Raw genomic sequence first — 15,800 nt, 5'->3', positions numbered from 1 at the left:
GGTGACATAATGAGAATTTACAGGACAGTCGGGAGGGTTAAGGAAGGCAACACACGTAGCGTGTAACATGGTACACAGTAGATCAATAGGCAATAACTGTCTTCTTCCCAACCCCTTTCGGGGGTGAGCCCATGATCCATACAGATGGGACAAGGCCTAGAACGTCAGCACGAGGACTTGGGACTATCTGTAATGCAGTGAAAAATATTTCTACAGGAAATTTTTGAGTAAAATACATTGTGTTGGTTAGTTTAGTATGGACTGGCTGGGGAGGAAGACCGGGAGCAGGGAGACGGGCTGGGTCGTGTTGCGAAGCAAGGGGGGTCCAGGGTCAGGAGGGTTGGGGTGGGAGCACAGGAGATGGAGTACGCATGTCTTAGGCCCACCCTCTGGTGCAGAGCCACCAGCACCTTCATAAAGGCCTTCTCGGAGCCAAAGCACTAAGGGTCGCTGAGAATTTCAATGGCCTGTCCCCCTCCTGTTGCCTTGCCCAAGGACACCGAGGGCCTGCTATCTCACGGTGGCCCACATCTCTTGCAGCAGTTTCCTGGCCTGGCCCCAAGGACCTGGAGCCAAAGTTGAGTCACTCATCCTTTCAGTGGAGCAGCTGAAGCCGAAGACCCTGCCACCGGCAGGAGAGCTTGCTTCCCTCCAGAGCTCCCCGCACCCCCCAGCTCGATTCACTGCCTGAAAGAGTGAACACATCCATTAGGGTTGGATGGCTCCCTGTCCCATTAAGCAGTAGCTTGGGGCAAGTCATTAGCTCTCCCAGGACTGAGAGACAAACATCTGGGAATTCAGTCTCCTCAAGCTTGGGTCAGAAATAGGGCTGGGGCAGATCTTGAAAGGGATGCCCCTTCTAGAGCCATCTGTCCTATGTATGCGTGCACACACCCTCACTCAGTGGGGACAGGGGGAGATGGGGGAAAAAGTAAAGGGAGGGTAGCACTGCTTCAAAGAGGACTGAAAGGAGAGAAATGGGTCTGACCAAGTCACATTGGCTGGGTGGTTGGGGTTTTGCTGGGGTTTTGGTTTTTGTTTTTACTTGTTTCTTTTTTATTTTATTTCTAATCCCCAGAGGTAGAAATTGTCTTCTCTTGAGATAGATCTGGCCTATGGGTGTGTTTTGTTTGGCCCGCACAATGGTTTTTAAAATGTTGACTTTGTTGTACAGTCTCTTGATTTTTACAAGTTGACATCAGAAACTGGATTTCAGCTTATAAAGTTTTCACTCCAGCAGCACTGGGCTGTTTTTTTTTTTTTCTTTGAGGTAGAAATTGAGGTAGTTAATTGACATATAACTCTATTAGTGATTAATTCCAAGTGTACCGCGTAATTATTTGATATTGCGAAATGATCTAGTGAAGTCTAGTGAATATCCATCCTCTGCGTAGTTTTAAATTTTTATTTTGGGGATGAGGAATTTTAAAATTTACTCTCTTACCAACTTCCAACTATGCAATACAGTATTATTTACTAGTCACCATGCTATATACATTGCCTCCCCGTGACTTCTTTTTAATTTTTTAACAGCTGTTTGTATGTTTTTTATTCCCTCTACTCATTTTACCTACCCCCACATCCCTTCTTTGGCAACCCCCAATGTGTTTCTAGAAGCTTTGGGGTATTTTGATTTTGTTTTTGCTACTGTTGTTTTAGATTCCACATACAAATGAGATCATACAATATTTGTCTTTCTCTGACTTACTGCGCTTACCATAATGCCCTCAAGGTCCACTTGCTGTCACAAGTGCAAGATTTCCTTCTTTCTTATGGTTCAGTAATGTTTTATTGTATATATACTACATTTTCTTTACCTGATCATTCATTGATGGACCCTTGTGTGGTTTCCATTTCTCGGCTTTTGTGAATAATGCTGCAGGGAACATCGGTGCAGATGTTTTTTTGAATTGGTGTGGGGTTTTTTGTTTTATTTTGTTTTTTTCTTTTTTTTTTTTTTCCAGATCAATACCTAGATGTAAACTGCTGGATCATATAGTAGTTCTATTTTTAGGTTTTTTTTTAGGAATCTCCATATTGTTGTCCAGAGTGGCTGCATCAATTTACATTCCCACGAGCAGCACACAGGGTTACCTTTTCTCCATATCCTCACCAATACTTAGTTCTTGGTCTTTAGTAACAGCCATTCTACAAGTGTGACAGAATCTCTCATCGTGGTTTTCATTTGCATCTCCCTGAACGACTAGTGATGTTGAGCATCTTTTCATGTACCTGTTGGCCATCTGTATATGTCCCTTTTAAATCTGATTGTTTCCTGCTGTTGTATGACTCCTGTATGTGTTTTGGAGATTAACCCTTTATCAGCTTTATGATTTGCAAATATTTCCTTCCATTTTGTAGTTTGCCTCTTCATTTTGGTGAGGGTTTCCTCAGCTGTTAGGAAGCTTGTTAGTTTGATGTAGTCTTGCGTATTGATTTTTGCTTTTGTTGCCTTCGCTTTTGGTGTCAGGTCCAAAAAGTCGTCGCCAAGACTGATGTCAAGGAGCTTACTGTTTATGTTTCCTTCTAGGATTTGTATTGTTTCAGGCCTTACATTCAAGTCTTTCATCCATTTTGGGCTAATTTTTGGATACGGTACAAAATAGTGGTCCAGCTTCATTCTTTTGCGTGTGGCTGTCCAGTTTTCCCAGCACCATTTATTAAAGAAATTGCGCTTTTCTCACTGTGTATTCTTGCCACCTTTGTCATAAATTAATTGACCATATATACATGAGTTTCTGGACTCTACTGTCTCCCATAGACTCATATGTCTGTTTTTATGCCAATACTATAATGTTTTGCTTGCTATGGCTTTGTAAAATAGTTTTAAATCAGGCAGCACAATGTCTGCAGTTTTGTTCTTTCTCAAGATTGCTTTGGGTCTTGGAAGTCTCTTGTGATTCCATACAAATTTTAGATTATTCTATTTCTGTGAAAATGGCATTGGAAGTTTAATAGGGATTGCATCGAATCGAGATTGCTGTAAGTGGTTGCACACTTTAGCAGTTTTGTTCTAATCCATGAGCACAGAATAGCTTTCCATTGATGTGTACCATCTCCAATTTCTTTTCTTTTTTTTTAAGATTTTATTTATTTATGAGAGACACAGAGAAAGAGGCAGAGGGAGCAGCAGGCTCCATGCAGGGAGCCCAACATGGGACTCAATCCCAGGTCTCCAGGATCACGCCCTGGGCCAAAGGCAGACGCTCAACCGCTGAGCCACCCAGGCGTCCCACCATCTCCAATTTCTTTAGTGTCTTATAGTTTTCAGTGTACAAATCTTTCATCTCTTGGGTTAAATTTATTCTGAGGTATTTTATTTCATTTGATCCAATTATAAGTGAAACTGTCTTCTTAATGAATTATCAGAAATTATTAGTAAGTAGAAACACAACAGATTTTTGTATATTGATTTTTATATCCTGCAACATTACTGAATTCATTGATTAGTCCTAATAGTCTTTTGGTGGAATTTTTAGGGTTTTCTATAATATCATGTCATTTGCAAATAGTGACAGATTTACTTCTTCCTGTCTAGTTTGGATGCATTTTATTCCTTTTTCTTACTTAATTGCTCTCAGGCTGGTCTTCTTGATATAGGGACCAGTGAAGGCCCATAACAGCTTCTAGACCCTTGAAATGGAGCAGCACTGCTCACCATGGTCCTCACCGGGTCCGACCATCCTAGTTCCCTCACTTCACTAGCATATGAGTTTGCAAGTCTTGGCTTAAAGTAGGATCAGACTGGGTAATTAATTAACTCAATGTGAAGAACAGACTTGATGTTTACCTATTTCAGAAGTGAGCAAAGAGAGAAAGAATGTGAGGGAAGTTAGATCAAAGGGAAGCTGTGTAGTTAGCCAGACTATTATGATGAGATATTGAGGCTCTCTTTCTTACAGATAATGTATATTCTTCTATCCTAAGTGGATAAGTTCACTGTCAGAAGGGAGTCCTCCACTGCAAAACAGCTGATGCTTCCTAGTTGGGTAAATTCAGCAGGACACCCCATCAGAGCCTCTGTGAATTATGTTGGGGTCTAGCGTGCTTCGGGTTAACTCCTTTAACTAGCAAACTCATGGACTCAGGAATTTTTCAAGAAAGGGGTTCATTTCCTCTTCTTGCTCCCCATCCCCTTGCAAAATAAAAACAGAAAACAACAAGCAAACAAACAATTCCATGGCACATCCATTGTCCACATTCTTTTTTTTTTTTAAGATTTATTTATTTATTTATTCATGAGAGACAGAGAGGCAGAGACACAGGCAGAGGGAGAAGCAGGCTCCATTCAGGGAGGCTGATGTGGGATTTGATCCCAGGTCTCCAGGATCAAGCCCTGGGCCAAAGACAGGTGCTAAACCGCTGAGCCACCCAGGGATCCCCCCCATTGTCCACATTCTTATATTAAAGCTGATTTACCTCTGCTAACTTTGATATAAGAGTTCAGGATCCCCTTATTACAAAAAAAAATGATTCAGAGTTGCTTTGTTGAACAGATGGCATATCCAAAGTGCACAGTTTGTTTGAAAAATAGTTTTTTTATGTTCCTTGTGTTCATCCTTCAAGTTCATGGCCATCACCCATCACCACCTGAGAGTACTTAGTACTTAGGATAACTAAAAGGGAGAATAAATCCTGCTTGCTTTGAACACAACCCAAGGTTCACTGTATGTTCCTGTACTGGCCAATGCTAATCAGCTCTTCCCCACTCCTCCCCTCTTTTGTGCTTATAAATCAAGAGCCCTCAGTATTAGTCACCACAAAAGAGATAATTAGTGAGTACAACCTGCTACCTTCATAGATCATTCTGTGCCTTGGATTCAAGCTAAGCCAAGAAACTGGAGCAAGCAGCATCACACAATTATGAGTTGCTTTAGCAGAACATTTTTTATTCAAGGCATATGAGTCTGGACATTTAAATCTAGATTCTGTACCCACCCCCAACCCCAGCTGTCATAAAGACAGCTACGATATGAGGCAAAGGGAAGGTTACTTACCCATTTTATAAGGTTTTCTTTTCCTAGACTAAAACATGTGACTCTGGAACCCCAAGGACTTGGAACAGCAATGATTTCTTAATGGTATGCTCTTTAGATTGAGATATTTTAAATATCCTCCACATGAATGCGGCAGCAAAATAAGATGTCCCTTTGTTCCATTGGGATGTGCTATATCCTCCCAAGAAGCCATGGCTTGTGCCCTTACCAGCCATTTGTCCAACTGGAAAATTCATTTCCTGCTCTGGCCGGGCACATGGTCAAGGGCATTGCTGCCCCCAAGAAAAGAAAGGCTGTTCCCAGTCCAACTTAATAGTCTAGGAACTTCCTTCCCATGCATTGCTAACCAAATATTGTTGGCTTGTGTAGAAGTGTTCCACTCATGTATTTATGACTTTGGAGCTGTTCAAATGCATGCTGGCTTTTATTTTTTCCATCACACAGTGATTCTTCCAATTTTTTTAGTTTCCCGTATCAACTACTTTGCTATTTTTAAGCAGAACAATTTTAAGCCAAAGTAGCTAATCAGAACAGTAAAACCTTACCAATTCATGCAAACAGCTTAAACTCTTTCAGTGAGGGGAAAGACTAGCATTAAAAACTGGAGGCCTGTTTCATCTTTTAGAAGATAAGGGTATAGGATTGTATAACCAAAGTCCTTTTCTACTAATATTAAAACCACATTTCAAATAAAATAAAATAAAATAAAATAAAATAAAACCACATTTCATCAAATCTAAGATGCCGTTGTTCATAAGAAACATATTTTATGTACCACAGCTTTAAAAATTGACTGGTTAAATTATTTTAAAACACCTTTAAAGATTTCCCTGCAGTGTGTGGATTGGTCACGTCAGACGCTTATGGTTTTGAAATCCATTCAGACAAATTTGGTGACCTCTCCTGCCCTCTAGTTGTATTGTTTGGCATGAAATAGGCCAGTCCTTTTGAATGATCTCAGTAACAAAATATAACACCACTTTTTTTTTTATCTCCTTGGGGACATCTTCCTTTATAAGCAAATAAAGCATTTCCTTGTCTCTTTACAAGAAAATATAGCATTGCTGTCTTCCTCCTGACAATGAATATTTGCTTTATCAACATCAAACTTACATGCCACTGCTGTTTTTAGAGACTTCTATATATACAGTTAACTTTTCTTTTCAGTGCTGAACCATAATGTAATCTTTTCTAAGAAAGACATCGAATGGCAAGTAAATTCAACGACGTAGCACAAAGAATGGACACAACTCAATGGAAGTTACAAGATGGTCACCTGTGACTGTGTTTGCCCTGCTCAGATAATGACCTCTGCATCATGGCTGCAGCTTTGCAGTAGAAGCTACAGGACTCCCTCCATCACCCGTGCATTTCTAATCTCAGGATGTTAGAGTATGAACAAACAAGCATCCTAGAATGGATCCAATTATGGAAGTAGCTACAATCTTGTGATGACATACCGTATATCTGGCAGGGTTCTAAAATCTTGGCAAGACCTAATATTGACCCGACCTCACAGCAGCCCTAGACGTATGTGCAGATGAGGACATTTAACCAGGTTAACAAAATTGCCCCAGATTACACAGGTAAATTTCAGAGCAAGGATTCTGATGCAGAAAATAAGTCATTCTATCCACCAGCTCTATGTTTCAACAGGTCATGTAAATCGTGTGCATATCAACTGTAGACTGCTGTTTGATTCCTTTGACCTGTAAGAACATGAAGAAACATCACTTCAAATAGGCTTTCAAAGGATCTGTGTTTAAAATAGCTCAACCTAGTAAATTGAACACCAATAAAAAATTAAAAAAATAAAATAAAATAAAATCAGAAATAAAAAAAAATAAAAAAAATAAAAAATAGCTCAACCTTGGGCAGCCTGGGTGGCTCAGCGGTTTAGTGCCGCCATCCTGGGGCTGATCCTGGACACCCAGGATCGAGTCCCACATCGGGCTCCCTGCATGGAGCCTGCTTCTCCCTCTGTCTGTGTCTCTGTCTCTCTCTCTGTCTCTATGAATAAATAAATAAAATTTTTAAAATAAATAAAAAATAAAATAGTTCAACCACAGATTTTCTTTTTTTCTTTTCTTTTCTTTTTTTTTTTTTTAACCACAGAAGATTTTCTGTAAGGAACTGATAAAAAATAATTTATTATTAGTCCATCCATTATAAGCAAATGGACATTTCTTAAAGGGACTCACCCATATGATTTCTGCTTTCCAACAATTGTGGGAGCTGATGTGACTGTCCACTGCCACTTGCTCACCACAGTAGGATGAGATGATCAACTTGTCACTATTTTCTGACCAAAACGCTACCTAAGAGCTGAAATGACTTTCTCATGACATGTAGATGTACATTCACAGCAAAATATGGACCTAAATCAGCTTATACCTTGGCCTCCTGGCCCTGGGGTCTGCTCTTTAACATGGAGAGTGAATGGTTATAGACGATTACCATTTCCTTTCTTAAAGACCATGAATGTAGTTTTCCTTTCCTAATGTTGGAAGACATGAGAATGAATAGGATTTTAGTACACAGGAGCCCCCGGCCCCTGGTTCTGGCCAGCAGCCCAGAGGTAGAGCATGGAAGTCAGCAAGCTTGCTTCTAGAGAATACTGATGCTGAGTAAACCCCTGTGGCTTTGTGGCGATGGCAATTCTGTTTCCATGGACAGTTAAATACGGAATCTGGGAGGAGCTTTGTATTTATGTTCAGTGCTTTGGAAACCAAACCCAAAAGAAAGGACTGAGTGTGACTAAGGACTTTTGTGGTCAAAATAAACACCAACAGGAGGGAATGACCAAGTCCATAGTTGAAGACTGCCAGCCTCAAGCTCTGGCCTTGTAGATACCAGTGTAGAGAGAGCTTTAAGAGAATGCAAAAATCATCTTTTGGCATTTTTTTTCTGAAGCCACTAAATTATTTAGCTGATGAGTGTATATTGAGTACCTCCCTGTGATAAAGGGAGTGGGGGGGAGCAAACATAGGAGCAAACAACTCACGTTGCAAGTGCAACAAGCATGTATACTTGAAGAAGCCTGGTTGAACAATGAGCAAAGCCACATTTTCTGACCTCCCACTGGTTTTTGTTACAGCTGTAAAGGTGCTTCCCACTACGGCCTGACCAAAGACAAGAAGAGGCGCTCTCAAGATGGCTGCCCCGATGGCTGCGTGAGCCTCACGGCAACAGCTCTCTCCCCAGAGGTCTCTGCCACTGCCACCGTCTCCTTGGTGACAAATGAGCCTGGCCTAGACAACCCTGCCTACGTGTCCACCGTGGAGGATGGTCAGCCAGCAGACAGCCCATTGGACTCTGGCCGGAGCAACCGAACTAGGGGTGAGTCAAACGGGTGGTTGTCTGGGAACAGGCTCCTTGCCTTGAGATTGCCCTCTGTGGAATACTTACTGTAGAGAGTTCTAGAAATGTTTTTTTAAAGGGGAAATCATTCTGGTAGTTTTGGCAGCAATCCAACGTCCAATCCTCCAAAGTGAAATGAAACCACAAGTACCTCAGATCATTAAAAACGTGTAATCGAACTTGGTGGAAGGAGCCAAGCCAGGGCCGATGATTTACCACTGCCAGTGTCGGCACCTTCCCATCCCTGCTGCTCGAGAGAAGTGCTGCGACGTTCAGCCCAGCAAAAGAGAAAAGCAGGTTTTTAAACAATCCATACATGTTTCATTGTAGAAAACTGAGACCGCGCAGGGAAGCAAATTACCACCTAGGAGTGATCACCGTTCTTGTGCTGTTGTATATATATGTGACCAGACGTGTAGATAAAAGCAGATTTCTGTGAACGAATAGCTGCTGTTTCTCCTTGTCTCTTGTCCTCAGCACGGCCCTTTGAGCGATCCACGATCAGAAGCAGATCTTTTAAAAAAATCAACCGAGCTCTGAGTGTTCTTCGAAGGACAAAGAGCGGAAGTGCAGTTGCCAACCAAGCTGACCAGGGCAGGGAAAATTCTGAAGACACCACTGCCCCCGAAGGTAAGTGAGCTCCCTGTGGGCCTGGACGTGGGCGAGGCCTCCAGGATGACCTCAGGGGTGATGACAACCTGACCCCGCCCACTTTCTAGGACCCCACCTTTCTAGGACAAGGGCATAAGATTTTTCTTTTTTTACCTTGACTAGACTACTTCTTACATAAGTAGCTAAAGGCAGAAATGATTCTCCTCTTTTTACAGAGGTTGAGCAAGTAGGTTTTGAAGCCCTGACCTCCAGGTGCTAGCTTCACACATATAAGAAATAATAATAATTAAATGAAGAGCATTTAGAACAGTGGCTGGGGGAATCCCTGGGTGGCGCAGCGGTTTGGCGCCTGCCTTTGGCCCAGGGCGCGATCCTGGAGACCCGGGATCGAATCCCACGTCGGGCTCCCGGTGCATGGAGCCTGCTTCTCCCTCTGCCTGTGTCTCTGCCTCTCTCTCTCTCTCTCTCTCTCTCTCTCTCTCACTGTGTGCCTATCATAAATAAATAAAAATTAAAAAAAATAGAACAGTGGCTGGCATGCAGTAAATAAGTTCTTATAACTTATAAGATATAAGTTCTTATGACAACTATGCATAATGTGTGGTTCTGAGTGTGTTTGTCCACGCAACCAATTTATTTAATGCTCAGAACAAATCTAGAAGTGGCTGCTATTATTATTACCCTCTTTTACAGATGAGAAAATCGAGGCACAGAGAGATTACCTAGCTTGCCCCGAATTACCTTGCTTAACTTTGAATCCAGGTAGCATGGCTCTAGAGTCCAGGCTCTGTTGGATCTTAGATCCTACGTGTTTTTGCTAATAAAAATGCAGCTAGGAAGTATTTTCTTTTTATCTTCTATTAGAGCTTCAGAGCAATGACAATAGCTTTTCAAAAAAAATGGAGCTTTCTTGGGTGCCAGGTAATGTTTGTCCTCAGTCATTTAGAGGTCACATGTCAAGGGATAGGGCTGATGATTCTCATTTTGCAGATGAAGCAACTGAGACCCAGAGAGTAACTAGCCCAAAGTCCCCCAGCTAGAAAATGACATCCGACTGTCACTCAGGCTTTCTGGCTCCAGAGCGCACTCTGTCAACTGCCGGGTTACGTGCCCTCTCCTCCTAGGGGGTTGAGAGGCCAATCCCCCACCACGGTCTTTATCATGCCTTCAGGGAATCCATGAGCTGTCCTAGAGAAGCCCTCTTGCTCACCTGTCACCTCTCCCCCCACTGCACGCACACACACACACACACACACACGCATGCACACACACTGCATGCTCTCACTACTCTGAGCTTTACAGTCCTGTGAATATTTCCAGGCTGTTGTTCAATTTTCACTCCCACACCCCTTCTGCAGCCACTCGAATTCCTCCTTCCAGGCTCTGTGTAGGCTTGGCCTCCTCTTAGAAGCCCCCCTGATTCCCTCAGTCCTCTTTCCCTTGTGTTCTCGACGCGCCTGCATCGTTATTATAGCAAATGTCACCTTTCATTGCAACTGCGTCTGTAAGAGCAGGGGTTCTTTGGTGAGTGTTTGCATCCTCAAGGTGAAGTGTGATATCTGGCACATATTATGGCGTTCGCCGAATGTGCAGTGACTATAGGATTACAACTTCCTTTCTGCCAGTCCTCCCTCTTATGAAAGGGTCCTGAGCTTTCTAAAGTTTTCTTCTGCCTGGATATAATATCGGTTTGTGTGTTTATTGCAGAAATCTTTCTGAGCAGAGGTTACTGTGTGTGAAGTACTGGCCTGGGCTCTATGATTTTATACAAAGATTATAAAATCCAGTTCCTGGCTTTGAGAGGCTCGTTCATGACTGGAAGAAAATAAAATACCAGGAAGACTGAGCTGTAAACAAATGGCAGCGGCAGCCCCAGAAAAGGAGCATCACTTCGGAGCAGGGCAGCATAACCCACGTTTAAGGGGCAGTTTATGACCTGGATGGGCATTGGGATCTAGACTGGGTGTAAGAAAGCAGTGGGAGATGAGATTAAGACTAGACTGGAAGGGTCCTAGATGCCTCTCTGGGGTCTTGATTTGGGGCAGTGAGCACACCTGAAAGCTTTTGCACAGTGCAAAACTGCAGCATCTGTGTCCCAGGAAGATGGGGATGGCTGCCAAAGTAGGTGTGCAGGGGCCTGAGAGCAGGAGAGAATGGGTTTCTTCGGATGCTCCAGGGGTGTATGGGGTGAGGTGCTAAAGACTCAACAAGGCTGGTAGTGATGGTCTTTTCAGGATTCAAAAAAAAAGGCAACAAACCTTTCCAAAATGGCCTTCAAGTCTCATTGCTTCAGCAACTTGTGGTTGGGCCCGTGAACTCGCATGTCATGGTGTATCCATCTGTCATGGGGAAAGAGGCTCCGCTGCTTATTGGCTGTGTGACCCTGGCCAGGTTACTTAACTTCTCTGAGGTCCAGCATTCTGTCCTCTAAAAAGCAAGGATAATAATAATCTGCTTCATAGGATTGTTGTAACGACAAACCCCCCCAAATATGCATGCAACTGGCTAGCTCAATGCCTGGCACGTAATAAACACTCAGTAAATAATGTATCCCTAGTCCTTCGGTGAGGACACGATACTCAGCAACTCTGTTTCATTCCAGACCAGTACAAATTTGTCAGTTGGATTTGTTGTTGTCATTTTAGGTTTTATTTATATGAGAGAATCTCAAGCAGACTCTCTGCTGAGCATGGAGCCTGATGAGGGGTCCATCCCATGACCCCAGGATCGTGACCTGAGCCAAAATCAAGAGTGGAAAAAAAAAAAATCAAGAGTGGGATGCCCAACCGACTGAGCCACCGAGGCACCTTCCCCAAAAATTATTTTAATGCTTCGAGGTCACTAGGGTCTCATTGGCGTGGCTCTAATTCACGTTATGTAAAAGGACAACTGGGTGTGCCCTTTCACACTCTCAAATCAAATGCCCTGAGTAGTTTAGGTTTGGGAGGATGGTTTCTGTAAATCTCTTGGGGATGGGGGAGGAGCCGACAGGGAGGGAAAGGGGAGCATGAATCAGCAGCAGCTTTGATGATTATTTCTAAATCTTTGTCCAAAGTGATTTTTTTTTAAATCGCCATTGCCTGTCACCAGACCTGTTCCAACAAATGCTTATGGTAACGCCTACTTAATGTAATCAAAGTAGTTTAAACATTAATTGAAAGCAATCACCCAAGTACTGTTAGCACCAGGAACTGACGGATTAAGGCCGCTGCCCACAGCCTGCCAGCAAAGCCAATCTTACATTAAATTACATCCCAGCGGAGGTTAAGGACGCGCATTTGCAACGTCTCAGGCTTCCTCTGGCTGCTAAATTGCTTTGTTGATCATGTCCTACGGTACTTTGAAGTCATTTTAATTCTTTCTGTATTGTTCCTGGAGAGTTGAGCACTTCTTAATGAACTCATAGTTCATTAGGGAAAATGGACTAAGGTCATGGGTTTTGAAAACAGGGCTCATTATGCAGAGCCAGACCTGCTGTTTCCCCCCTTCCCAGCTGACTTAATGAAGAGAGAATCTTAGGGCAGAGGCAGCTGTCAGCAGCTAGAGGAGACAAAAGCATCCCGCCCACCACATCCAAACTCAGCAACCAGGGAGGAGCCGCCGGTGCCACCAAACCAGGTGCGGCCTGCCTGGCATCCCACGGTGCCCCTTCTGCACACTTCTGTGCAGACAGTGCTGGCTTATGGGTCTCTCCGGCGAGTCCCCCGTGGGACCCTTGTGAATCCCTGGTTGTTCCAAAACCCCAGGGAGGTGACAGGACGGCAGGTCACCTGGAGCCCTAGGGTGTGACTGGCTCTGAGGGCCACCTTACATTTCAGCCTCCAGCAGACCAGGTCACTTCCCCACTCTCAGCTCAAACGCCCTCACATGCAGAATAAAGCCGCACTATGGTGTCTGTTGCTGTCAAACCAGACGACTAAGGAAGCTCTTCTGCATGTGGGCCCAGCGGTGGGGTCGGGTTGGGGTGGGGTGCGGTGGAGGCTGGTGTTGAAGGGACCCAGGAAGGATTTCATGGGAAAGAAGAGTCTTCCATTCAAAGGTAAAGTCTGAGCTCTCTGCATCTCCTGTTAGCTCTGAATTCAGCAATCCCGCCAGAGCAGGGATGAGCCTCCAGATGCCACCACCTCTCCTTGGTCAGGGATCGGGCTGGCTGACTTCCCTTTATTGACAGCAATGTCTGGGAGGGAGGCCTGGGAGTGCCCTGAGCCTGAAGAGCAGGGACTGCCGGGGAGAAATCTTCAAAATGGCCTGAGAAAGCAGAAAAGCTGGTTTGGTCTGTTCTGTCCCTCGACAGGGAGGCGCTGAGCCTGTGGTCTCTCCCTTAGTGACCCTTCGTCCTCATGCACCCCTCCACCCTCAGGAGGCTCTGGCCTGCGCTCGTGATCTGTACACACAGCCACAGGACAGCTGCAAACAGTGTCCTCAGAGATCTTAGGGTCCCGGGGGAGGATGAATGAAATGAGCATGAATGACAACAGAGGGCTCAGTGCTGGGGAGAAATACAAGCTTTTGGGGTGGGGGGTGGGGGGCGGAATGGGATGTTTGGACAGAGCAGGGCAAGAGGGACCAAGGTAGAGCTTAATTGAAAGGGATCATTTCATGCGAGTCTTGAAGGAAAAATTGGGTCTAGGCCTAGAATGAAAAACATTCCAGGCAGAGAAACCGATGCTGGCAAGGAGGCAGGAAAATGGAAAACATGTATGAGGAACGATGAATAGTTTAGTTTGGCTGACACCAAGGTTTGGCAAGAAGAGGAGGGCTTGGAAATGTCTGCCGGGTGGGTGTCTTAAATAAATACTGTCTTTGTCCATTTTAGTCTTTCCAAGGTTGTATCACCTGATTCCAGATGGTGAAATTACAAGCGTCAAGATCAATCGAGTGGATCCCAACGAAAGCCTCTCCATTAGGCTCGTGGGAGGCAGCGAAACCCCACTGGTCCACATCATCATCCAGCACATTTACCGCGACGGGGTGATTGCCAGGGACGGCCGGCTGCTGCCAGGAGACATCATCCTGAAGGTAGGCCGCAGTCGTGGTGGGGCCGGGAAGAGGGGGCTTGCTAAAATCCCTTCGGAGCAAGTCAGTGGATGGATGGAGGAAATGCCAGATGGATGGGAAGCGGTCACTTTCTAGGGTTGTCACGCCAATAGGGCTCTTTCCCTGAGAGTTGTCATTTAATGGAGATAGGTCTTTGCCCCTTCTGTCTTGTCCTTATAGCCTCTGCCTCTTTCTGGGTAAGAGTATTTCTGTCTCTGTCTTCCCCTCCTTCCTCGTCTCCCCTCCAGCTCCTGTCCCCGCTTCCCTTTCTCTACCTCCTTCTCTTCCTGTCTCCTTCCCAACCCCTCCTCCCACTTGAAGTAACCATAACATAAAAGAATATGAAACTGGAGCATCTATTTGTCTTCTCGTATTGTTTTTAGAGCAGGTTAATGGAACATGTCATCTTGGATCTGGTCACTCCCTTTCACACACACCCCTTGCAGGAAACTTCCTGTAGCTTAATGGCCCTCCATGAGAAAACCCAAAAGGTGAGGCTAAGCTATTCCCACCAAGGCACCGACCTTCCGGGGCGGGCAGGAGGTGGAACAGCACACCCTGGGCCTTGCTGTGCTCAGGGGCTTGGGTGAGAGGAAGGATGCTAGGGAAGACTCTTGAGAGCAGAAAGGACAAAGGGAGAGTTGTTCATCACACAGAGGTCGGACGTGCGGCGAGAGTGACAAGGAATCCCTCCCTGGCTGTAGACTCCCTGTCTGATACCCAGAGAAGAGTTTCATCCCGTTTCTTCTAGGTGGTTCAGGGGCCAGCTCCTGATACAGCGTGAGCTATTTCTCTGCCAAAAAAAAAATTATTATTATTATTATTATTATTATTATTATTATTATTATTTGGAATAAGAAAGCATTTAAAGCAGCGATCAAACCTCCCCCTGGTCTCTGGGGTAAAGCACAAGGCCGGGCCCGTCAACCTCTAGAGACAGTCCACAGTGCAGTCAGTGGACTCTACGTGGCTTCCCTCCAGAGGGAGGGAGTTGTTCTGCCCGGGAGGGTCACATAAGACATTCTGATTCTTAGGGCCTTCAGGTGGCCCTTGCAGGCCAAGGGCTGCCAGGACTGTCCTGCAGATGACCCCGGCCTGGGTGTGATGGGGGAAACGAGACACAGGATACATGACAGAGCGGAGCAAGGGCTTTAAGCTCACCTGTGCTTGGATACAAGTGGTGAGGCTTGTCTGTGCACGCGAGCCTTCATCCATCCCTGGAGAGGCAGAAAAAAAAAAAATGATGATTGTGTCCTGCAGGAAGACCTCTTAAAATCTCACTCTGAGCCTCCTCTATCAATTGGCTGCAAGTACAAGAAATCCGACCCAACCACAGAAGTTCAAGAAGGCTGTCTCTCTCCTGTGGGGCCCCGGTCCTGCAGACCCAGCGCAGAGTGTGGGGCTGCTGCGAGATGGTTTCCTTGCGAAGCAGTGACTCCCGCTAGGGGCTGAGCCTTCCGGCTGGGCCTGCTTAGCCAGAGTAATTAAAACCAGAAAGCCCCATGGGGCATTAGCCCCGCAGATAATTAATGAGGCACAAATTAGAGGGCCGAGCCCGAGGACGTGTAAGTAGCATAATAAAGTGATCCAGCCTTTCAGTAAGAGGGCCTGGGAGCTCATGCCTATCAGTTTGCTTGAAACTATACAGAGATTTTTTTTTTTCCCTTTTTTGTTGAGAACATGGGCAAAAGACCTCATAGGCAGCAACAAGCTTCAGACCACACACATGCACCCATGCACGCACATACCTGCACACACACGCTTGCACGCGCACACATGTGCAGTGGCAGGGCC

The 15,800-nt window shown here is 44.9% G+C and overlaps 1 protein-coding gene across 5 annotated transcripts in view; it reads left to right on the top strand.

The window, feature by feature from the left end:
- LNX1 (ligand of numb-protein X 1) overlaps window positions 1-15,800 on the top strand; it is a 174,545-nt gene that overhangs the window by 130,689 nt on the left and 28,056 nt on the right. For all 5 annotated transcript variants that reach the window (XM_077848001.1, XM_077848003.1, XM_077848000.1 and 2 more), the window contains 3 exons: window positions 8,095-8,336; window positions 8,835-8,987; window positions 13,786-13,988. In XM_077848001.1, the coding sequence (XP_077704127.1) occupies window positions 8,095-8,336; window positions 8,835-8,987; window positions 13,786-13,988 (598 nt within the window). The remainder of the gene's footprint in view (window positions 1-8,094; window positions 8,337-8,834; window positions 8,988-13,785; window positions 13,989-15,800) is intronic.

This window comes from Canis aureus, chromosome 14 (assembly GCF_053574225.1).
Source record: "Canis aureus isolate CA01 chromosome 14, VMU_Caureus_v.1.0, whole genome shotgun sequence".
In the NCBI taxonomy this organism is placed as follows: domain Eukaryota; kingdom Metazoa; phylum Chordata; class Mammalia; order Carnivora; family Canidae; genus Canis; species Canis aureus.
This window is presented reverse-complemented; position numbering and strand designations above follow the sequence as displayed.